The sequence below is a fragment of the Lagopus muta genome, chromosome 18 (genome assembly GCF_023343835.1).
Source record: "Lagopus muta isolate bLagMut1 chromosome 18, bLagMut1 primary, whole genome shotgun sequence".
NCBI lineage: Eukaryota > Metazoa > Chordata > Aves > Galliformes > Phasianidae > Lagopus > Lagopus muta.
The window spans coordinates 7,181,800-7,204,750 of record NC_064450.1 but is presented as its reverse complement, the minus strand read 5'-3'; the positions used below and the strand labels follow the sequence as shown (position 1 = coordinate 7,204,750).

Here is a 22,951-nt window from a genome sequence, read left to right as displayed (position 1 = left end):
ACTGACATCTTTAGGGCCCCACAAAGAACAGCAGGAGCACGGGCAGCGAGCTGCCAGGGACGGACTGTGACTTTATTCTGTCTTTAGCTGTAGCAAATCGCATCTTTTCTTGTGTCACTGCAAAAATACTTTGCTTGGGTAAAATAGTATGTACTGTACAAAGACATAAGTTTAATATATCTTCCTATAAGTACATTTATACACATAAAACAGCATAAATTAGAAACGGGTAAAACAGGTATATAAAATCCTGGTTACATACAGATCTGATTAAATTAGCATTTACAATGTGGTTCTAACATATGGTTTGTTAAATATAGCAACGTGCATACAGTACATGGACACCCCACCCAGACAAGGATTAAAAACAAGGGGTGAGCAGGACCAGCTATTCACTCACACGTACTCTGGCTAAAAGCAGTGGCCCACCTTGGATTTTTTATTCTTCTTGAAGACTCACAAATCTGTTCTTCGAGATTCCTGGCTGCTCCAAAGCACTTCTCAGCAGCTGTCCTGCACACGGATGTTTGCTTCCATCATGACCTCTTCGCTTTGCCCGACTGACCTCCACGGCACAAGATTATCTACCAAAATCAAAACAGAACAGCCTTACTTTTCCCAGCAACAGGGTGTGTTTCAAGTTGGTTTTACGTACATGGGAGGAGAAGGGGAGGGATGTCCTGCAGTGTTTTACTTTCCATTCAAAGGCAGATTTGTTAGAGGTTTATTTATTTACTCTCCCCCCCCCCCCCCCCCCCCCCAAATTTAAAGCCTTGGGAACTGGAACCAGCTGCCTTGGTGCTGTGTCCTTCCTGGGGTGGGCATGGCACTGAGTGCAGCCCTGCTTGCAGGACTGGGGTCACTCTGGGTGAGCTGTGTTTGCCCCACCAGCTCCCCTAGAAGTTCAGCTTTGGCACAGTAGGAGAATAGAACGCAGTGTGCATCGCTGGGGACTGCAGATGGAACCCAGATTGAATTATAGAATTAGAGGATGATTGACTCATTAAGATTGAAAAGGAGCACTAAGATCCCCAAGCCCAACCTGCTCCCACCGTGCCCACTGACCACATCCCTCAGTGCCACATCTGCACTGTTCTAGAACCCCTGCAGGGATGGGGACTCCCCCACCTCCCTGGGCAGCTGTGCCAACGTCTGACTGCGCTTTCAGATACGAAGTTGTTGAACAAGGCAAGGCAAAACCAATCCTAAGTATCGCCAAAAGCATTTAGTCATAAAGCAGCCAGAGAGAGGAAAGTGGCAGCAGCAAAGACTCTGAAACTCTTCACATGAGCTACTGATGTATGAACACATGCCACATGCACCATCTGGCTTCATTCTTACTGAATCCTATGGAATTTCTTATGTGGAACCTCACAGCCCTACCCTGTGGTGCCTGCTGAGGCTGAGCAGCCAGCTGTGAACACACACCAACGTTTCTGACACTGCTAGAAGCTTCAGTGACACCAATGAACCTGCAGAGAGGTGGCACCTGCTTGGTGAGAATGGCAGGGACCATCCCAACTGCCTGCAGCCACAGCTGGGCTCTTCTTCCCACGACGCCGTCCAATTGCTCAGTTCAGGTGCAGTGCTGCTTCCTTGAGCCCATCTGAGGCACAGCATCTTCTCTTCACCTTCTCCTTCAGCCTGCTGTCCATCTCAATAATGCCAGAGTACCTTCTGCAGAAGATCACAGTTACTCCAGAGCCCCTAGGAGACCTGAGAGCATTTAATCCAGCCCATCAGTGTAAGCAAGACACATAATTGAACTTGCTTAACCTCTTGCTACAGGATACTTCAGCAGGGCTGGCATCATCAACAGCAACAGCCACATTCATTCTTATTGAGGTGTTTTTACAAGCCCTCCTTGTGCTTCTCTCTTCTCTGACCTGTCCCTCCTTCCATTTAATGAAGAAGCAGTTTTCTACCATCAGCCACAGATTGTGCATTAGACCGAAGCTGCATTTCCTTGTTATTAACAGCTGAGCCTCTGAAGTCTTGCTCACCAGCACTTGAGGTCAGGGGAAGGCAAACCATTTCAAAATGGAGAGGATCCGCTGGGTCTCAGCACTGCTGTTCCTCCTCAGAAGTACGTCTGAGTTCAAAGCCGTGCTCGTGGGCTGTGGGTAAATATTCCATTTTGTCACAAGTTTTGAGGTTTTTAAATGTCTTTTTGTTGCACATTGGAAAACAAACAAAACCCTTCCCATGTTTCCGCAAAACAGAACGCTGTCAAAACATTTTTGTTGGATAAGGTCAGTTTTCTTCTCCCTCCTTCTCTGCACAGAAGTGACCGATCCCTGAAACCCCTCTTGGACGAGTCACCAAACTGCTCAGCGCTGAGAAAACAGCGAAGCTGAGTGAAATTCAGAACATCAAAACATCCCAACCAAGTTTCCCTGTGCAGCACACAGCGGGAGCCAGCGCCAGCGAGCAGAGCAGATGCAAAACACATCACCGACAGCAACGGAGGGCAAAGCTGAAGTCCTGACTGTACACACTTTATCTGGAAGCTCCAATTGCTAAGCTGCCGTATCAGGGAGCGTTTCTGGAAAGCTCCTTCCCTCTCACACCACCTCCTCCCTAACGTTACACATGTAAGTTGCTCCGTCAGGTTAATTACAGCACAGGATTTTGACAGATCAAAGTCCATTTAATAAAACCCCTGCCTGTACAGCAGGGGTTTGGGGCCGGTTTTTACAGCGCAGTCCCAGCAGGCAGGCTCATTCAGGAGCAGCGTGGTTCCTGCTTGCTGGCATTTGCATGGCCCCAAACCACATGCTCAAAGAGCAGGTTCGTCAGAAGGAAGCAAAGGATTTCTCTCTGGCTGTGCTGCTCCTCAGACATTCCTTGCAGCTGCTCTGCGGCCCAAAGGCTTTGACCAGATGGGAGACACTGAAATGTCCTCCTTAGGGGATGGAGAGGGACAAACAGAAACTCTCGTGCTCTGTCCCCAACAAGCTGTGGCACAGGTAAAGAGAATCAGTCTGAGATTTATGTGACTTGAAGAGCTGCGTTTAGGCAGAGTTTCAAAGGGAGGCACGAATTAGTCATCTTTTATATAAATAACTCTTTGCATCACTTAATTTGAAAGTGCCTTACAGAGGAGGTCAGCCCCAGCATATGGAACAAATCCTGGGATCCCAATGAAATTTTTGCTTCCTCCTTCTTCAGGCAAATCTCCAACAGCAGGATATGTGAAAGTGGAGTAAGGAATTCCAAAGTCTGCCAAGTCTACAGCTTGAAATCCATTACAATATTCTGCTGTATTAATGCATTACTATCATGAAGATGCTGCTGATTACAGCCAGATCACAGCAGTGTAAGCAATATCTGTCCAATTAGGGGTCAAGCATTTAACACAGTAAATGCTTATATAACAGGAAGAAGAGTGGGAGAGACACTGCCAGGCTTAAGTTAGATTTTATAAAGCCAGTATGTTCTTCCAACAGTAACTGAGAAAGTGCCACTTAAAAAAACAAAACAATGGCTTAAAAATCTGTTTTGCTTTGTTTCTTTTTCTGGAAATGAGATATTTCCAGAGGGCTGATGAGGTTCAGGTATGTTCCAGTTGTTTTCCATAAGCTAATACAACTGATTGAAAATCCAACAGGGAAAACTAAGTTTTTATTTCTAAATGATGGCATTGTTCAAATTAAAGCTATTCCTGATAATACTAGAAATCTGAGCAAGGCACAAAGGTCAGGTCTGGATCTGAACTCCGTTCTGCATCTGAACTTCATTCTGCTCATTTGTTCAGGTCTCTCTCTACCTATGAGGCTGATCATCCTTGCCCCATCCCAGCTGCCATGTAGTAGGGGTGTGATGTTCCTGGCACTCTCCCTATACCTGAATTAGTTATTCAAAGCTTCACAGCTAACTGGGACAAGGTCAGGGCAACAGAATTTCTTCTGTCAGAGATTAATACTTTCTTCTTAGCATTGGGGTTGAATTGCTGTTTTAGGGGTCCTGAATGCTCACAGGAGGGAACTCATTCTCATCGTCGAGACACACTGGTCCAGTTGCAAACTCATGCTCTGGGATAACCTCTCCTCGCAGGGCACCACCATCTTCCGAATAACCTGCAGAAGTGGAAATGCAAAGCACTGCTGATAAATGGGTGCTATGAGGCTGGAAACAAACAGCTGCAACGCTGTTATCATTGTTTTAACACATCCTGATTCCTCTGGCATTTGGCAGAGCACTTGGGGGCAGCAGAAGGGAAAGGTATCACAATCAACACTACCTATCAGGACTGGACTGCAGCTGCCTGGCAATGGGTCCGGGCAAGCAGAGCAGAAAATAACTGACCCATTCCCAATAGAATGAACTGGGTGAGCTGCAGAAGGCCCTGCTGCCCCAGTGCGCCTTGCACATGGACTGTTTATGGTTAGAGTGAACATCTGATTGTTCAGAGACTTCCCACTTTGCTACAGGGGTTGTCTTGCTTTCTTTGCTCCAAGAAAGGGCGGGTGTGGTGCTTACCTGGCATGGTTGAAGTTGAAGGCACTGTACTTTGTCTGGCTACAGTTGCTGCATAAGATTGAGGTAATGGAGGCTGAAGGTCATTTTCTTTGTTCTCCTCCATTTTTCCTGAGCCGAGCAGACTGATTGTACAGGAGCAAAAGAGGGAAGAAGAGTTAGTTCTGATCCCATTCATTCCTCCCCCAGCACTAGCTGAGACACACATTTGCACTCGTGTCTCCTTGAGGCACATCACCCAACTGAAGAGCTGGAAGGTGCCCAGGCTAATGCCAAGTAGGGACTGGAACTAGATGGTCTGTAAAGGTGCCTTCTATCCCAAACCATCCTACAGTTCTATGATTTGTAACACTGCATCGAAACTTTGACTGCAGCCCTAACAGCGCTGCAGAAGAGGAGATCATTGTGCTCTCCAAATGAAGCAGGGGGATGCAGAAGATAGGGAAAGCAGTACTTCAGCTAGAGGACAATGCTGGCATGAGAATAGAAGGGAACAGATTGACCACAAAAGCTTTAGGTTACAAAGGCAAACAGTGTTTCTAATCATGGAGGGGGCTCTAAAGGGCTTCCAACAGGAGTGGACTAGATGGGAAAAGCAGTGCTGGCTAGTTTCGGACGGAGCCTGAGCAGAGATATAGTATGATGTAATGTAACTCATGACCCAAGGGCCCTTTTCAGTCCTCTGATGCTAAAAGAGGAACCCACATACAACGCAGGGCTGCCAGCTCCGGACAGCCACAGCACAATGGGAGCACGGGAGGGGGGTCAGCAGTGTCTGAAGGAGTTGGGAGGCCGGCGGCCGGAGCACGCTGGACAGCGCAGCTTTGAAGCGCTTTTGTTTTGCGGCTTTGAAAAATCTGTTGGCATTTTCCTGGCTGCCAGCCACGTCCTGGCTTCCAGCGCATGTTACATCGCACCCCACCCCAAAGGCTTCACATCTGGAGCCAAGCAGCCCAGATGCGGGGTTACGTGCTTAATCAAATTGGCATACAAACGGAACGGCAGCACGGAAGGCTCTGCTGAGGCGCTGCGTGCCTGCAGGCGTGCGTGTGTGTGAGGTTTTGTTGACGGAAGCTCCCAGAGCTGCTCCACACGATCGCAGCCCCACAATTGGCTCTGAGAACCCGCTGATGCCTGGGAGAGGTGCTGTGCTCTCTGCCACCCTCGGGTCTGATGGAGGCATCTCCTCAAGCCCACCTCTGCCATCTAGGCTACGTCCCACTGCTGCCTGAGATGTGCCTGCTTTCTTCTGCACGTTGCCCCACGTCCCTGCTGCTGATGCAGTCTTCACGGATGTCTGCTAGATCAAGCAGCTAAAATCACAACTCAGTTCCAATGTTCTTGCTCCTACAATTCCATGTTGTGCTTGCAGGTAAAATTTCCCTTTCCTAGTTTTTAAGGATCAGCATTTATCTCAAATGTGTAGGGAACATCAATGCGCTGGAGAGGCATTTACCTGTGTTTCTGAATTAGGACACACTCTCCTCCATCTTGTGGGTCCAAGTTGTAGATATAGAGATGTCCATCACATGTAGTCACCAGCAGTCGGGGCAGCTTCTGAATCCTAAGGAGAAAAGCATCACGAGTTCAAACACGACAGCTGCATGCACACACTGGCAGCAAACATAGCCTGTGTGCTCTGCAGGGTGCAAGGTGACAGGCACAGCAGTGGACGTAAGCATCCATAGCTGTGTCTGCCTGAAGGCTGGTGTGGCAGTGGGACACAGATGTCAGTACGTACGTGGAGAGGGCACAGATGTTCCTTTGTCCAGAGATGTTGAGGCGGACAGTGGCAAAGGCTCGATCTTGGTTCATCATGCCTGACACCTGGGCAGGGAGGTAGTTGGTGGCAGCCTGGAACATTTTTCCCATGTACCCACTCCAGGTTGGTGGCTCTTCTGGCCGGCTGAGGGGAGACAAACAGGGCTGTACAGGCAGATGTCCAAAATGGACACTCCTGGAGCAGGTTAGCTCAGGTTACTCCCTCACCTGTCAGTGAGATGCTCCAGTTTAAAGATGTGCACTGTCTCTGTGTTACTCGAAGCACACAGGAACTGGGAATCCATGCTGAACACCAGAGAGCTGATATTCACATACCTAGGGCCAAGCACAGACCATTCACTACTTGGCACCCCACTGCATGGGAACTGCAAGGTACTGCTCACAGAGGACAGTGAGAGAGAAGACCCAGCCCACCCCTGCCATCAAGACTTGGGCTCTGTGCAAGTGGCTTAGCAGTTTCAAAACACCTCCTTTGAGAAGAATTAGGATGATAGCTCTGAAGACTTCATTATTTCAAGTAAGAAACAAAAAATGGACAGAGAAGATGGACTGAATCCACCTCTGTTCTCTGTGATTGCTCTGTTCTGTGACACACTGAATGGAATTGCTAAGCTTGCTGGAGGCAGCTGGGTGCAGCTCGGCTGTCTGGCACAATGACATTTCTATCTGATATGCTCACTCTTGTTTTCTTTCTGCAAAAGATGCCAAAGCTGCCAGGATCTGACGGTGCTCTGTCCCTGTGTTTACATTTCTGCTCCAGGAGCCCTCTGTGTACTTGTCACTGATAGAAGCATGAACTGACCTTTTCATCCCTCGACGGAATTCATAGAGCTTTTGCCCACCAGGAATGGAAAATACACGAATGACTGTGCCCTGCAAAAAATGCAGATGGGAAGATCACACAGGAGCAGGGCAAAGAGCACAAGACCTGACACACCAAGGAAACTCAGAACGTGTAGAGGCTCTGTCAGCCTTGGGTCAATATGGGCACAATATGCCGGCCTCCTGTAAGTCAGTTACCTGAGTGCCCCTTCCTGGGAAGCTGTGTTTAAAAAGGGGCCGCCCCAACATCCCCCTGTCCCTCCATTCCATGCTCCAAGGCTGGCTGTGCTCCTCTGCCAGCCACGGGCTGGCAGTGGCAAGGAGGTTGCTCCCAGCAGTGCTCACTCACTTTTTCAGAAGCACTCGCCAGCTTCGACCCGGTGGAGTTGAAGGTTAGGGCAGCCAGAGGCCCATCGTGGGCAGCAATCGTGCAGGCTGTTTTCTGTAGGACAGAGGGTGATGTGAGAGTAAAGAGACACATTGCTTCTCAAACTGCGTAAGCACAGGGCGTTCTTGCCTCATGCCCTAGGCAGAACTGCCCATGTGTATTCAAGGGACTGTACTGCACTTTGGTATCCCTCCAACAGTCCCTGCCCTGCCTCAAGCTCACTCTCCACCTGCTACAGGCACTGTGCTTATCAAAAGCTCCTCCTGGACACAGATGTCCTCAGCTCCTTGCCCCTCAAGCAGGCTGCAGGCTCGCAGCCGTGCCTCCAAAGCCTGGCATTTCTTTGTGCCTTGGCTCTACACACTCTGGCTGTACAGCAGATACTGCTGTGGCCCCACTGCCTGTGGGGAGCCCTGGCTTCTGCTAGCATTTCTCCACAGCAGCAGCGTGTTTTCCCCATATGTGCTCTGCTCTCCTCTGCTGTAGATCTTCAGCTCCTGCTGCATGTACAGAGCAGCAGCCTTATGTAATCCAAAGCCCTGGCATAAACCGCAGATAAGCACAACCCTGCTCCTAACCAGGGGCAAATTTCTTGAGGAGGATGTGAGCACCTTGTCCTCCACACGGCTCGGGGTTCAGCATCCCTTGCAGCCTGTGGCACGGCAAAGCAGCTGCCCACATCCTATGCCTGGAGCAGCTCCAAGCTCTATGAGCCACCCAGCTCACATCACTCCTCCTGGGCGTGAGGCTGAAGCTCACTGAGCCCTGTCTGTGCCAACCTCGAGCATGGGTCACTGTCCAGTACTGGGAAATGGATGTTCTGATCTCAAAGAGGCTGTCTGCTTTGTGCAATGTCCAGGCAAAGGGGATAGGGAATGTGCCTGCCCCAGGCAAATATTCCTTGCAGCGCAGCAGAGTGCATTTATTCATCTTTCCCCAAGGCCCTGTTGGCTCTGCTGTGGTTCTGTTTGTTTTCAGTCCCTGCCGGTATCCAAATGGGCGAGCTTCACACTTACCAAAGTATTTCCGTCGTAAAGTGCGATCTCTCCACTGGTTGCGCTGCCGGGATAAGCCAAGTAGGAGTTGGCGTGGTTGATCGAGAGAGCGCACAGACCTGGCAGGGCAAGAAGGACACAGCTGAGGTTGTTTGCTGGTGGAGCAAAGAAAGCAGAAACGTGGCCATGGACACCGCAGGGGTTCGGGTGCTGTCACATTTTGGGATGGTGTCCGGTACCGGGTGTGCGCCAGCTGGATGCTGGCAACGCCTCAGCCGTGGGGACACCTGCTGGTACGGGACAGTATGGCTCCTGCACCCCGCCACGGCCTCCCCAAACCCTGACCTGAGAGAGCCCCTGTCCTGCTGAAGCTCTTCCCTTCTCCTTAATCACCTCCTTTGAGAAGGCGAGAATGTAGGGACCAAAGGACCGTTGGTCTCAGGGCTAACAGGGCTCCTGTCCCGGCATATCTGGACAACTGCAGATGTAAGGAGGGCTAAGTGCTCTGAGCTGCAGCCATGGGGCCGGGCACTGCCACTTCCTTCCCTGATAGGAAAAGGGAAGCAGAGGGAGATAAAGCAAATGCCACAGTTGTGCAGGGAGGTTCTGGAAGATGAGGAACTTGAGCTGAGCTGAATTTTACCCACACAAGGATTTCTTCCCTTTAATAAGCATCTGTTTTCACGCCAACATGAGAATAAAGTCTCCCAAACATCCCCTTTCAAGTGAGCAGGAATTGCAGGAAACAACAGGGATGGATGAGTGTGTGTGTAGGGCTGTCCATCCGCCTGTCCCCCTGGTGACCCAGGAACGGAGCACCTCTTCCTGCCTCTCATTTCTGCTGCTGGCTGAGGATCATCGCAATGGATCATGTCACACATAGCAATGGATCTCACTTGCTTCCTGCCCCGTGTCTGCGTGCTCCCAGTCATCCCAGCACTCAGCCGGGGGCTCAGCACGACCCCAGCTTCCTGGCTGTCACCCAGGGGTCCCACGTCCCCCACGTGGGGAGGAAGCTGCAGGGTTAAAGGCTGCAGGGCTGTGCTCCTCACTGCCCAAACAGGACACACGCACACAGGCACAAATGCACACGGACACGCGCACGGACATTGCAAGCTGTCATGTCAGGACACTGCTCTGGCCCCGGCCCAGCAGTAGGGAAGAATCAGCTGAAGATCTTGTTTTAGGTCATTGTTTATAGCTAAACAAAGAGACCGCAGCACAGCCAGGAGCTTCAGGATGGGCCAGAGGCCCCTGAGGTCCACTCCCTATCAATGAGAAGCATTTACATCGTGCCAAGGACTGTGTGCGCTGCAGGGAAGTGGAGCAGAGGCAGCAGAGGTGATGGGACCCAAGAAAGGCAGGCTAGGGGAACGCAGAAAGCTCTGAGACTGCTGAAAAGAGCAATTGTGTGTCTGAGGAGGGTCTTCCTCAGCCCAGACAGCACCGGGGGTCAGTGTAACTCCTTCTAGTGAGGGCCTAGGCAAGGCTGCAGCTCAACAAAGCAAGCTCTGAGCCGGCCGGTGTGAGTCACCCTCTTCCTCTGCTATGCGCCTGTCTGGGAGAAGCAAATGGGAAACTAGGCCAGGGGAAAACACAGATGTGAGTGTACTGAGCTGACCTCAGGGACGTACAAAGAACACAGAGCACAAGCCATACGGCAGCCTTTGAAAATGCTCTTCTGGTCCTGGCACCTGGCAGCCTAGCAAGGGTCAGTGGGCATGGCTCAGTACAGCATCTCTGTAGCTGCCACATCACAGGGGGCTTCCTCTGGTAGCGTGGAGAAACACCTACAGCATGGGAGAAACTTGGTTTTGCTGCCAGGGCACCAAGTCCAGTGGGGTCTCAGAGTTCAAGGGAATCACCTCAAGTATTTTCCAAAGCTGCAGTTGTTTCCTCAGATCAGCCCTCACAGTGTCTACATGTCTGCATGTGTCTGCATGTCTACAAGCACAACAACCCCAGTGCATATCCTGCTTCTGATACGAGTCACCACACAGCCTCCCTGGGGCTCTCCTGCCCTCCCTGGAGCAGTTTGGTCTGGGACTCCCAGAGGACAAGAGCCACCAGTGCTCTCCTGAACAGCAAGCATGCTGATGGTGACAGACAGCCCCGCTCTGCAGAGCCGTGCTTCCCAGGGGCTTTGCTTCATGCACGAGCAATCAGCCTGGCTCGTGTGCTTGCCTGGAGCTGAAAGCTCACGACTAAGCAGTGTGGTTTCCTCTCAGGATAGAAATTCACTCCTTATTTGAGCATGCATGAAAAACAACAGACTCGCCCACCCCGGGCATTTTCCTCTCCTGCATGGAGGAGGCTGGCCAGACATTACCGAGCGGCAGCCCGCGGCGCGTGCGATCATCCTGGAAAGGCTGCGCACATCGCCCCGCAGGAAGCATCGCTTCTCCTGGCATGTGTGTGCGAGGGGAGCCCGAGGTCACTGCACTTCCCTCAGCCGTGTGACAGCAGCATGGGCTGCTCGACCTGCAGTCCCTCCTGTGCAGCCCAAGCTGAAGGAAAGCGATGGGCTGGGAGCTGAGTCCTGCACAGCGCCAGGCAGCGATCCTGCAGGGACTGCCCCATGGGTGTGCAGCAGATCCCCAGCTCCATGCTCCGAAAAGGAGCAGTAGGCTGGGCCTGCATTGGCCTCCTGGACACACTGTCTTTGGGGTCAGGCTTGGGAGCCAAGCAGATGCCAGGGGACAAAGGGAGCACACGTGTCACAGCAATTGTCACTCCGCTCATTTCAATGACAGCTGCTGTGGTGAAAGGGTTTTAGAAAATTAAGCCTGCATGAAGTCCTACGATCCGCAGCAGCCTAGTCCTGTCCCAGTGACTGCTGATTGCTGTTGCTTTTAAACCGTGACCTGATCAGAACAGCTCCAGGCCTGGAATATCCCCTTCCTGCATGCTGCTGCTGGCCTTTCTCAGGAAGGTTTTAAACTTTAATTATATTTGCAGTATTTAGTATGTTTAATCTACGCGAGGAAGCCATCTGTTAAGACCTGAAGTAGGTCAGGGGAGAAGCCAGAACAGCATCCCTTGAAAGCCCAGAAGCCAGGCATGAGCACATCAATAACTTCACAACCAACCGCCCTTGGAAGGCTGCTGCGGTCTGCGACCGGGATGTCACAGCTCCATCCGGCAGCGCTGCCGCGGGCGCTCAGCCAGGCTTCCCTGCTCACTGCTAAAAACTCCTCCTCTCCATCAGCAGGATTCACCCCACACTGCAGGGAAAATCTGTTGCGCAGCCACCTGCCCTGCCCTGCGGGTTTCTCCTGCGTGTGGAACAATACCAGGTGGCAGCCCAAGCTCGGGGAACTCCCTGGCAGGGCTGGCTCAGAGGCACGGTGGAATCAGCACTGTGCCTGGCTGTGTTTTCTGTCCCAGGTGCTCTATGCAACAGTGCTCGCTCTGGGAGCTGCTCTGAGCAGCTAATTGATCACAGGAGCCGCCTGCCTGGCAGAGCAGCAAGCCTGTGGTGTGAAGCAGGTCTGCAGGGATTGCCAAGGTGTGCCTGCCTCCACAGCTGACTCACGCTGGCAGCAGGGAAGCAGGGCCCCTTTGTCCTGAGGGAAAGCACTCTGGGACTCTGACACAGGGCACGCTGAAGGCAGGGGTTGGGAGCCCCACAGGGAGAACACGCAGTTGCCCTGTATATGGAGGGGAGTTTGAAGTCCTGGCCTGCCTTACAGCTTTGGTCTTGTAACAGGGAACAAAGCTGTGCTCCAGCAAGCCGTGAGCTGCATGGCTATCCCTTCCAGGATGGGAAGGGACTGAACTTAACTCGAACCGTGCTGCTGTTTTTGAAGCATTTACTCAGGACAGAGCAGGGTTTCTTCTCTCATCAGCCTGACTGACTGCCTCCATACATTTCTGGTTCCCCAATGCTGAATTAATCATGCTGCTAAGAATACACACACCACAGGATGGTCTGAATTCTAAAACAAATACTGTGGCTATGGAAAGCTCCTGCAGAGCTCACCTCTCCTTTACACACAGATTCCTTTGCTTACCTGTTGTATTTGGGGGCGTATCCAGGATAGTCTTCAAGAGCTTCATGTCCTTTATGTTATGGATGTAAATTGACTCCTCCAGGCAAACAACCAGCCTCTGCAAGGACACAGGTACAGAGCCTCACCAGCACTGCTCCCATACTTGGCACACTCAAATATTGCTGCTGGAAAAACTCAGCAGGGATTTTGCTGTAATGCTGCAGAAAAATGACCTCTTCTGCATCTACATCCCCTCCCACTGGACACCCTTTGATTTCGGATGGCTCTGCTTCTGAGAATTGACTGCATCTGGTTTTGCCTTAGAAAGCACATAAAACATGGTAACAACATCTCTGTTACTCTACAAACTGATCTTCCACATCCCTAGCCCTAAGAACACAAAGACAGACCTTGGTTATACCCTTGCTATGGGTCTTGGTTAGCATCTATTTATACCCCAACTTCTCTTTGCAGTTCTTTTCACAGCAAACTATGTTTTGATCATGACAACCAGGGAACAGAGAGGCTGCTAGTCCTGCTTGTTAGCCTGCCTGCAGATGGGATTTCCTGCCCTTGCCCCGACTTCTTCCCAAATTGGAAGCAAGCAACTACGTGGTGGGCCTCCCACTACTGCTAAAGCTAATGTGTCAGCATAAGCAGGCAAGACTGTGCTCCATGTGCCCAAAGTTGTGAGGCAGAATTGCTTAAAACCGGGCTAGGAACAGTTTGTTCAGGGATAGTCACAGAGGTTGGTGCTTCACACCTAGTGTTTGCACCATCTTGGCAGACAGGCAGGGTATTTCCAAGCTTATATGCTTGCACCTCTTCTGTTGAACTCATCAGCAACAAACACCCACCCAGCAGGAGGCAGCTGTGGAGCGAGGAGCTGCCAAACCGCAGGCAGGAAAGGCAGAAAGGGAAAAGGAAGCCTAATATTGTCATTTTAGCACTGGGCCATCATTTCTGTGATTGCTTCGCTCTGTGTCTCAGCATGGTCCAGATCTCTATGAGTTTCTGCAGAGGCATTTTACATAGAGGCTTTTTGGGGACCAGGCTTTGGATCTGACTGGAGGGCTGTGCTTTCTGACCCTGGGTATGCACAGCTCCACCTACATTAGTGCCATGTGTCCAGAAGCTCTGAAAACATCCCAATAAAAGTGTGAGGCCAAACTGTGCCCAAGCTCCTATAGCTGAAGCACCCAAATCCATGGACAGGATGTACAGAGCCTCCACCTCCTTAGAAATGAGGCCACTTATTTAGTATCTAAATGTGGAGTTTAGTTACTAACTTGAAAACACCCACATTAGAAAATCTTTGCCTTGCTCCACCATTACTCTCAGATCAAACTCCTTCCCACTTCTATTCCTGCTAACCACAGCATCTGGGGCTGTGTCACAGCCATTTTGCATTTCCAGGAAGACTTTGCCTTTTCTACAGTAACAGCCATCAACTTGCTAGCAGGGACTGTCAGAGTCATATTTATACAGCTGATTTCAGCAAAGCCACCACGTACTTTCCCAGAACTGCAGAACGCACTGCTGTTGATGTACAGGTGAAGGGAAATACTCCAGATGATGGTAAAGCAGCAAGCCAGAGCTGTAGCAAGAGATGCTGGTGCTGATGGGGACAAAATCCAGGAAAGCACAAGAGGGGTGGTGGGAGGTGAAGAGGTAAAAGAAGCCTGGGTAAGCTCAGTGGGAGCTGGAGAGGGCTGGTTCTCTGCCTCCTGTGCAGCCCCAGCTGACATCAGTGCAAAACCTGCTGAGATGAGGAATGAGTTTTATCCTCACTGTGCAAAGAGCCTCGCAGAAGGTGCCTGGTGCTGCGATTGCTGCACACCATTCAAGGCACTGCATCTCACGTTTCCCTTCAGAACTGAAGTTTGACACAAACCGAGTGGGGTGGCTGAGTTGTATGTCAAGGACTTCAGATGTGTTGGATGTGGATACAGTCAGAAAAAAACTATCCAATGTCTCAAAAAAAATCAGCAGGGTTTTAGCACAGTGACTGAGAATCCAGGGAGACTGCAGGGGAGATTCTGACTGGTCTCACAGTACAGCCTTACTCTCTGCTCTGAGACACACCGTGACCTAGGTTAATGTGTATGTGAGTTATAATGGAGCCTGAAACAAAGAATTCCAGTGGATCAGCAACATCCTAGGGGCTCTCTTGTTTGCACAAGGATTTTTCACAGACAGATCAAGTCAGAACACGTGCTGTTTGAGTTGGGTTCCTGTTTTATTTACTACCATTTTCCTGTGTTAACAGCTTATGTGAGATTTGGCCTTATATAGATTTTTAACATCATCTTCATGCAGTCACTGGAGCAGCACACGGGAAATATCCTCAACTTACTTTACTCACATACTTGTCTCCTAGAAATGCTAAGCAGAACCTCCCAGTTTCTTTTTATACATACACATCTATCTGCAATTCAAAGGAAGTTCTTATTTTGTTGGTTTCATCGTAAGCTTAAGTGAAAAAAATCCATTTAGGACAGATTTAATTGTAGTACAGGAACTTCTGGTCAAATACAGCCTTACTGGAAAGTCAACCCTGCATTTCCTTATGGGAGAGCCTTACTGCAGGTCCCACTGTTGCTAAGTGAGGAGAAGCTGATTACATACAATTACCCAGACTGCTTATTTCTTCATCGTCAAATGTCTTTAGCTTCTTATGGCACATACTTTGAAAATAATTATGGATAAAACAAAGATGATTTTAAATCTTCCAACAGGGCTCAGAGCTGCATAAGGCTACATCAGTTCAGAGGCTAACAGTCTAAAAGCCTCCTTCCAAATGGCCTGAACGTTTTCTACTCCTTTAAAAATAAAACACAGTCCCTAGCAGTACTTGAGAAGCAGCCTTTTGCCTCCATCATGGGGTTCACATTACTCCTGGCTTTTGTTACAAACTCTGACAGTCTCATCTGCATAAAGATGGCAAAGGTGGTCCTGGATTCAGGATGTGGAATCCAGGGGAGGGAGAAAGATGAAGAAAAGGTGTTTGTTTGATTTTTTATTTTGTGCAGAACTGCATGCTGAGTAGGCCAGAAGGCAAACAACAACAAGCCTTTGTGTAACTGCTAAGAAAACAAGGACTCTGAAGTGGTTATGGCAGATGATACCCACAGCCACCCTCCTCCTTTCTCAAAGGTAACCAGGACTGAGGTGGAGCTGGTAGAAGAGAACATGGACCTATCCCTCCAAACCCTGTGCAGAAACACTGTACAAACCCAGGCTGCTGCTACTCTGCTGAACAGCAGGGTGCCAGATGGACTCTGGTCTGTGTAGAGTCAGCACCAGTAAAGAGCCAGAGTGGGACAACTCTGGCTAACCCATTTCCCCAGCTCCTTACCTGACGATTCAGCCGGATAGACAGGATGTTACTGGAATAGCTATAGTTGCAGATCTCTGTCCCTTTCTTGAAGTGGTAGACATTCATTTGCTGTGGCTTGGCATGACTGACCACAACCACAAGGCTGCTGGAGAACAGACGCTCCACGATGTAAACATCTGGGATTTCATCTGGGCACAGAAGGAAAGCAAGACAGTCTTTAGCTTGGTTTATGGTTGGTTTGTTTGCAGTGACAAGTGAAGCTCAATTCGGGAAGAAATGGGGTTAGGCCCAGGGCTAAGAAGTTCAACATCAGCTTCTATTAAAAATTCCTCATAGCAGGCACAAAGCAGGAAGGGCTTACTGAACCCTCTCCTGAAGGCAGAATGCTGTCATGCCCTCCTGGGCAGAGCCCTCCAGCTGTAAGCAATCTTTGGGTGGGATATAAAAAAGGAAGAGCTCATTCCTATGCAAGGAGATGAGAGCCAGTTTGGTCAGGGACCTTTCTAGAAGCAGTGAGTGAATGGCCAGGACTTACCAAGGTAAGGCATGGCTGTGTGTAACTCACTGTCCATTCTGCATGGTGTCTGATTTCTCCTAGCCTTCTTGGGACATGGGAATGCTGACATATTTACTCTTCCCATTGCTGAGGTGAACGGTGGTGTAGTATGTCTTGCAGTGACCGTGTTTGGGCTCTTATGTTGGAAAGGCACCATTACAATGACACTTTTGGACATTTACTTAAATAACTAGGAACTGTGACTGATAGTGGGTCAGGAGTTTTTCCACAGCTGCAGTTGGCTTTAAAGGCTGCCATGCACAGGGCATTAACCAGAGCTGTTTCTGTCCTGATAAGTGAGCAGCAGAAATAGATGCCATTGCTGCGAGACCAGTAAGAAGAATCACTCCCTCAAAACAAACCAGATTGCAGTAACATAGCTAAAGCCTGTGCCAACACTCAGGGAGTGGAGACTTACTGCTTTCGTGGACCTGGTCCAGTTGCTCCACGGAACTTAAGGAGAAAAGCCTGTATCCAGTTGTGGTTCCAATTGCAAGGGAGCTGCAAAGATAAGACAAAAGCCCACTGGTTTAGATCCAGTAGTGCATTTACAGCAAGGAGTCCCTGCAGTTAAAAGGAATGGGTAATTTCATCATATGGCGCTCTGAGAAGGCACAGCGTCCTCTCAGCCAGCTACATACAACAAAGCCAAGCATCCTGCTTTCCATCTGAGGATGCTGCAGCCCGCAAAGCATCCATGTGCAACAGTGTCACCCATGGGATTCTGTGGCTGCTGGGAGGACAGTCACCTCTTTGCCTGCAGACAGGGCCCACGGGACACACCTGCTGCATTACACAGGGGCTTTCTGAACCCAGGAGTGGCTCTGCTGAGGGTTGCAGGCATGCAGCACAACCGTGCCAAGGGCTGGCTCTGCTCAGACACCAAGCATTAACATTCCGGCCTTCAGCGAGCAGCTGCACGGAATCCCCGTGCTGGCAGCTGCGGGCTCACGTCAGCAGCACTGCGCTGCTCTTTGTTTGGGCACGGGAGGCTGACAGCACCTCCACGGGAACGTCTGCAAACCTGACTGGAGCTTCCAGCCCAGCGGTGCTCGCTGTGCCACCGGGAACGGCTCTCAGCGCTGGGCTGCGGAGGGGCAGGCCGCAATTCAGAGCCGGGGGAAGCTCTGTTCTCTCTCCCTTCCCCCATTTCCCCCCCCCGGGCCGATCTCGATCTCCCCTCCGCCCCGCTTACGTGCAGTCCTGGTTGTAAGAGAAGCAGCTGAGCGCCGCCGGCCCCCCCGGGGCTTCGGCTGCGGCCTCCATGGAGCGGGCGCGGCGGCTCGGCCCGCTCCGGCCCCCGCCGCGCCGCCGCCTCCCCCGCGCCGGCCCCGGTTCCGCGGTGCTGGCGGTTCGAGGCGGTGCCGCTTCCCATTGGTCCGCGGTCTTACCGAGGAACCGCCCTATCGGTTGATTGGCTTGGATTTAGACCTATGGCCCTTGGGAAGACGGGGAGGCTCCGCCCACAGGCGGAGAAGGGCCGGCTGCTATTGGCTGGCGGAGGGAACAGCCGTGCGTGACCACGCGGTGGTGTTATGGTTGCATCAGACGGGGCCCGGCCGCTGCCGGGGGGGCGCAGCTGGAGGAGCGGCGCCGCTGCCGTCCGGGCTGGGAGGGGAGCGGCTCTGAGCTCAAAAGGGGCGATTCAGGTCTCCCGAAATTTCTCACCGGGAGGGCGATGAGGCGCTGGCGTTGCTGCCCAGAGAAGTGTGGGTGCTCCGTGCCTGGAGGGGCACTGGGCAGTGTGAGCTGCTGGAGGGATGCAGCCCAGGGTGGGCATAGGAAGTGTGTGGGCTGTGAAACCCCTTCCAAGCCGGCCGTTCTGCGGTTAGATGGGGATGGTGCAGGGACCGCCGTGGCAGCGTGAGGTGCCTGGGAGACTCGCGTCGGGTGCTGGGAAGATCGGTCACGGGGGGGGCAGGGCAGGATCGCAGGATCGGCCTCCGGAGCTTTCCGGCTGAGCAAAGCCGAGGTTGACCTGACCTGGGCGGTAATCCTCCTCGTCCCGGAGGCTGTGCCCTGAGTGCTGCGATAAATAAGACAAAGGAGGTGCTGTGCTGGATGGACAAGGTGCCGAAGCATGCGAGGAGTAAGGAGAAAGAAAAAAAACAACTTGTGGTTATGCTTGTTCTCATTGATTGCAAAATAAGACAGTCCTCCTTTCAGAGAGATTCTTTCTCCCCGCATTTCAGCCTCTGTAGCTGAACAGGGCTTTGAAGAGGCTTTTAGATCTTCTCAAAATCTGTGGTCTAAACTTACTGCGTTTGTGCAGATAACAGCCTTGTTTATGGGACTGATGCTACCTTGTGAGGTCAAATCTACCCGTAAAAGTACAAAAAAAAAAGAAAAAGTAAAGCCAATCTCTAAATGACAAATGTTCCAGAAGTCAGTACAATGACATTAACAGTGCACAGAAACACAGGGGCAGAGCCTGCAAACCCCCTAATTAGATGAGTAATCCTCATGTGAGTGCTGAAGTCATTGGCCCTAGATCACTTTGGTGTACACCACAGGACTTTTGGAAAAAAAGATCTGCATGCAATACCATCCAAATGAGGCAGATTCCGTGTGGACACATACATCTGCCTAGATTAATCCCCCTTTGCATCACTGGGGCCTTTAAGTGTTCATCATATTCCCCTGTTTTGAAATTTAAGACCTGCAACTGTGAAGATGATTGATTTCAGGAAGAAGCATGAAAACAAACAGCTTTGAAACAGCATTAGCCTGTAGTGAGGCTGACAGCAGACCGTCCCTAGGCCATAGAGCATAAGAACTGCACTGCAAAGCCAGCAGGGGAATGATTTTCAATTTACAATGTTTTGGGGAAAAAAACATCTCCTATTCGTAGGGGCCTCGTGGGGAGCACTAATAAAAGCTAGAAACAAAGAACCTGTTTCTGAATGTGCTGAGACTGTCCCTGTGAGTTCAGCATAGTTTGATTTTGAAATAGTGAAATCAAAGTGAAAGCAGGGTTGGGGATTAGGAAGAAGTTAAACAGGGTGCCTTGTGCTTCAAAACCAGTTGCTGTGCAATTGCTGTAGTTGGATGTTTGCTGCTTGGGTAATCAGGCAAACTACCATGAGCTGGTTTTAAAATGAAGCTTAGATAAAGCAGAGCCACAGAAGCATCTGAGACTTGGGCAACACCATTAGTTTTGCAGCTTGACTGATGCAACCACATTGGTCAATCTTCCTTTCAGCTGGCTGCCTTCAATGGCTATTTAATCAACAGGGCTGGGAGAGAAACTGCTCTTGTCCTCTGCTGCAGTGCAAAAAAACCTCTGGTGGCCTTTGGGTGTTCTTGAGCACTGCTGTGCCACAGCAGTGGTGGTGGCTGTGAGGAGCTGCTTCTCTAGCTGGAATAGTTTTTATGTGTTGGTAAAGCCAAATCTCCCAGGATCTCCAGGATATCCAACAGATTGGGGCATGGGGGCCGTAGGCAAGGAATAGAAATTGAGGTGCTAACTGAGGAAGCTTTTCTGGGAAAGAGATGAAGTGTCTCCCATATCTCAAATGTGAAAAAATAGCTCATCTCTGGCTTTTAAAGTACAGATTTAGAAGGAGGCTGCAGGTAGGGGCGAGAGGCTGAATTTCTTCTTGGGATCTGATGATATGTCACACCTGGGGAAAACAGTCAAGCAGAGACAGCAGTGTAATGCCAGCCACCAGCAGGACAGCCCTCACTCTGATGCATGCTTTGCTGGGAAGAATGCATCAGGAGCTGGCTTTCCTTTCCTCATAGGCCTGAGACTGCAGTAGCTCTGTTTCATGTGCAGTAGTTTTTGATACTAACAATCTCAACTCATTATCTCTAAAACCAGTCCAGAGTGCAGCTAATGAATTCTGCTCGATTTTCAATGAAGGAAACTTTGTATGACAGATGTTGGTTTGCGTTCTGCAGCCCACATGTACGTATTTAAGCTTTAAAGATGAGATGCAGGTGAAGAAGCATGGAAACCAGCTTCCAGAAGAAGCTCCCAGCCAGGGCATTCTGCACGCTGCTGTTTGACACAAGGAGGTTTAGGTACCTTTGGTATTTTCTGGCTTTCCCTGGCTTAGTATTTAAATTCCAGCCAAGCTCTCCTCTATCAGACAGATAAAAGCCAGCTACTGATGGTTATACCTGGTCTTTGTGTGAAATCTGCTGCGCAAAAGAAATCTTGGCATGAGATCTTGCATTATGTTATCAGCCCTACCCAGTGGTATCACGATCATCTATACAAAGGAGGAAGAAGACATTGCAGTGCAGCCTTCAGAGGTGTGATCAGCATGAGCTGTGTAGCAGCAAAGCAGCAGCCTGAGCTGCTCTGCGATCTGCAGGCAATAAATGCTGCCATCTGGTGCCCCGTGTCCAGCCGCACACTTGTTGGTGCTGGGAACGTCAGCACACAGCAATCTGTGCGTTTCTGTTAAATGGAGAGAACAGCATTTGCTTAATATTTGGATGATCTAACGATCGACCTGCACCTCCAGTAGCTTTTAGTATTTATTTAAGGAAAAGCCACTGACTTCACAGAATCAAGTAGTCCTGCTAGTAAGACCTTGCATGTAGGAATATGGAAAGTATACCCTGCATTCTCCTGTTGCCTTGATGAATTAATGTCAGGACATCTATTGTTTTTTCTCTTCTTGATTGGTTCAAATCCTTTGTTTGATGTTGTGACATCAGATGTAAAAATGGGCAGTACAGAGAGAAGCAGCAGCAATGGGCAGCACATCTTTGTGACAGTAATCAAACAGAATGGATCTTCTGCAAATGTGGCTGGTCAGATTCTAACCTGGAGCTGGGGGCTGGGGAGGGGTCACCCAGTGGAAGCGTGGCTGCCAGGTGCATGCAGGATGTTTTGTTGCTGCAGTGCATCACATTGCTTTAGATTGAAGGGCTACAATTATAAAAACCAAGGAGGCTCTATCACATTGCTGGCGCACACAGCGCATGCCAAGCAAGCCTTCACTGACATTTCAAAGCCCTATTGTTTTTAAAGTGGGTTCTGTCCATCTGGGAAACTTTTCTATTATCTTGTGGGGAGGGAGCAGCATGTAGGGCAGAGGAGGGAGGCACAAACTTACATCAGCAGTCACTCGGCTCTGTAGCTGGTTTGTTAGATGTCTGTCCAGGCATTGTTCAGATGTCAGTCCAGACCAAGAATAGTGGATGTGGCCGACAGCACGACGTGTTTGCTTTGCCACCTGCTTTCAGAGAAAAGCCCATAAGTAAAGGGCTGTTTGGAATCTTTTGGTGTGTATTTAGCTTGCAACAAAACCTTGCCTCAGACGATGCTCCAAGAGGGAGCTGCCCCAGACAGCTTATACATTAGAAGCAAGGGATCTGAGGATCCGTCCCAACAGAACTATTTGCATTTTGCTGCAAAACAAACAGGGGGTTACTGTTTGACGTGCATTCCCGGAAAAGAAGTCAACTGCAGCCACACACTATTTCATTGCTCTTTGATTCAGTGTGCGTCAGAGAGACCGTCCGAGTTGGGAATCACATCTGCCAGCTGCTTGAGCAGTTCATGAACTATTGAAGGTGCCCAGATGTTGTAGAAAGTTAACAATGCAAATGAAAGGAGGGTTGCATACAAACTGCTGCTCCTCTTTCCCATCTCCTTCCCTCTCCCTGGAGGACTGACCCTCACAAGCTCTTTTTTTTTTTTTTGCAGCGTTTCAGTCTGGTTTTTTTATCTCCCAGCTCTCATAAGGCAGCACAGCACTCTGAGCAGGCTCTGTTTCCCCATCTTCAGTCACAGCTGAGGGTCCTTGAAGTCCTTCAGACACCTAGGCAAGGAGTTTCCATAAATGCTGTCAAGACATGCCTTTATGAGTTAATCTAGTAATTCTTGCCCCACTGTTGAGGTGCAGTTTAACTCCTCTCCTACATGCAGCTCCATAGGTCAGGAAAGTGCAGTTCAAGTTGAACGTGGTTGAGTGGTAGATAGGACACAATAATCTGTGTTTGAATTTAATCGAGGTTTCACAGCTTTTTCAGTCTAATTGAACTCATCCTTCAATAAGCACTACGTGACACACCTCAGCTAATCAATCATGCCACCCCAGCTGCATTGCCTCCCTCATGCTGCTGAGCTGCTCAGCATTCACTCAGGAGGTAAAACGTTCCCAGCATCGCCTCTTGGGTGCTGGAAGCCTTCCAGCTGGAGCCATGCTGAGTGTGCTACAGGCTGTGCTGTAGCAGGCACGTCTTGCAGATGGAAACAGATTCCCTGACTGGCCTATCTTTAAGATCTGGGCACTTCAGGGCATTTCTTTTTTTCCTTGGCTCTTGCTTACTGTGTTTTGAGACTTACCAGTCATTTTCTTCTTCAAAGTAACATATGGAAATGATTTGAGAACTGCCGCTCAGAGCAAACTTGTTTTGCAACGGGGACCATTTCACACAGCTGTCTGCCCAGTTGATGTGTGGCAGGAGCAAAGAAGGGTTCCATGCACCATCCAGGGTCCAGGAGGGCTTTATCCCACAGCACAGAACACAACAGGGTTAGAGCAGGAAGCTCAGGTGGTAGCTGTCAGATGGCATGGATTTTGATCATAGTAATTCCTTGTTCTGTTCTTTTATGACCTAAATGATTTCTCTTTC

The 22,951-nt window shown here is 50.1% G+C and overlaps 1 protein-coding gene across 1 annotated transcript; it reads right to left on the bottom strand.

The window, feature by feature from the left end:
• Positions 1–58: 58 nt before the first annotated feature.
• Positions 59–17,671, bottom strand: WIPI1 (WD repeat domain, phosphoinositide interacting 1). The gene is made up of 13 exons (XM_048964936.1): positions 17,550–17,671; positions 16,773–16,855; positions 15,817–15,986; positions 12,480–12,576; positions 8,488–8,585; positions 7,433–7,525; positions 7,064–7,134; positions 6,469–6,576; positions 6,221–6,385; positions 5,936–6,043; positions 4,483–4,604; positions 3,979–4,079; positions 59–584 (listed from the first exon to the last, which is right to left on the bottom strand). Exons 1-13 carry the CDS (start codon positions 17,618–17,620, stop codon positions 537–539), a joined length of 1,335 nt encoding a protein of 444 aa, XP_048820893.1. The 5' UTR covers positions 17,621–17,671; the 3' UTR covers positions 59–536.
• Between the last annotated feature and the right edge of the window lie 5,280 nt (positions 17,672–22,951).

Bases quoted from the DNA above. Each gene is read 5' to 3' on its own strand.
- WIPI1 (XM_048964936.1), bottom strand. From the start codon at position 17,620: ATGGAGGCCGCAGCCGAAGCCCCGGGGGGGCCGGCGGCGCTCAGCTGC. The intron at 16,856-17,549 runs GTAAGCGGGGCG...TTATCTTTGCAG, and splicing joins TCTTACAACCAGGACTGCAC to CTCCCTTGCAATTGGAACCA. The intron at 4,605-5,935 runs GTAAATGCCTCT...CTGTACAATCAG, and splicing joins GTCCTAATTCAGAAACACAG to TCTGCTCGGCTCAGGAAAAA.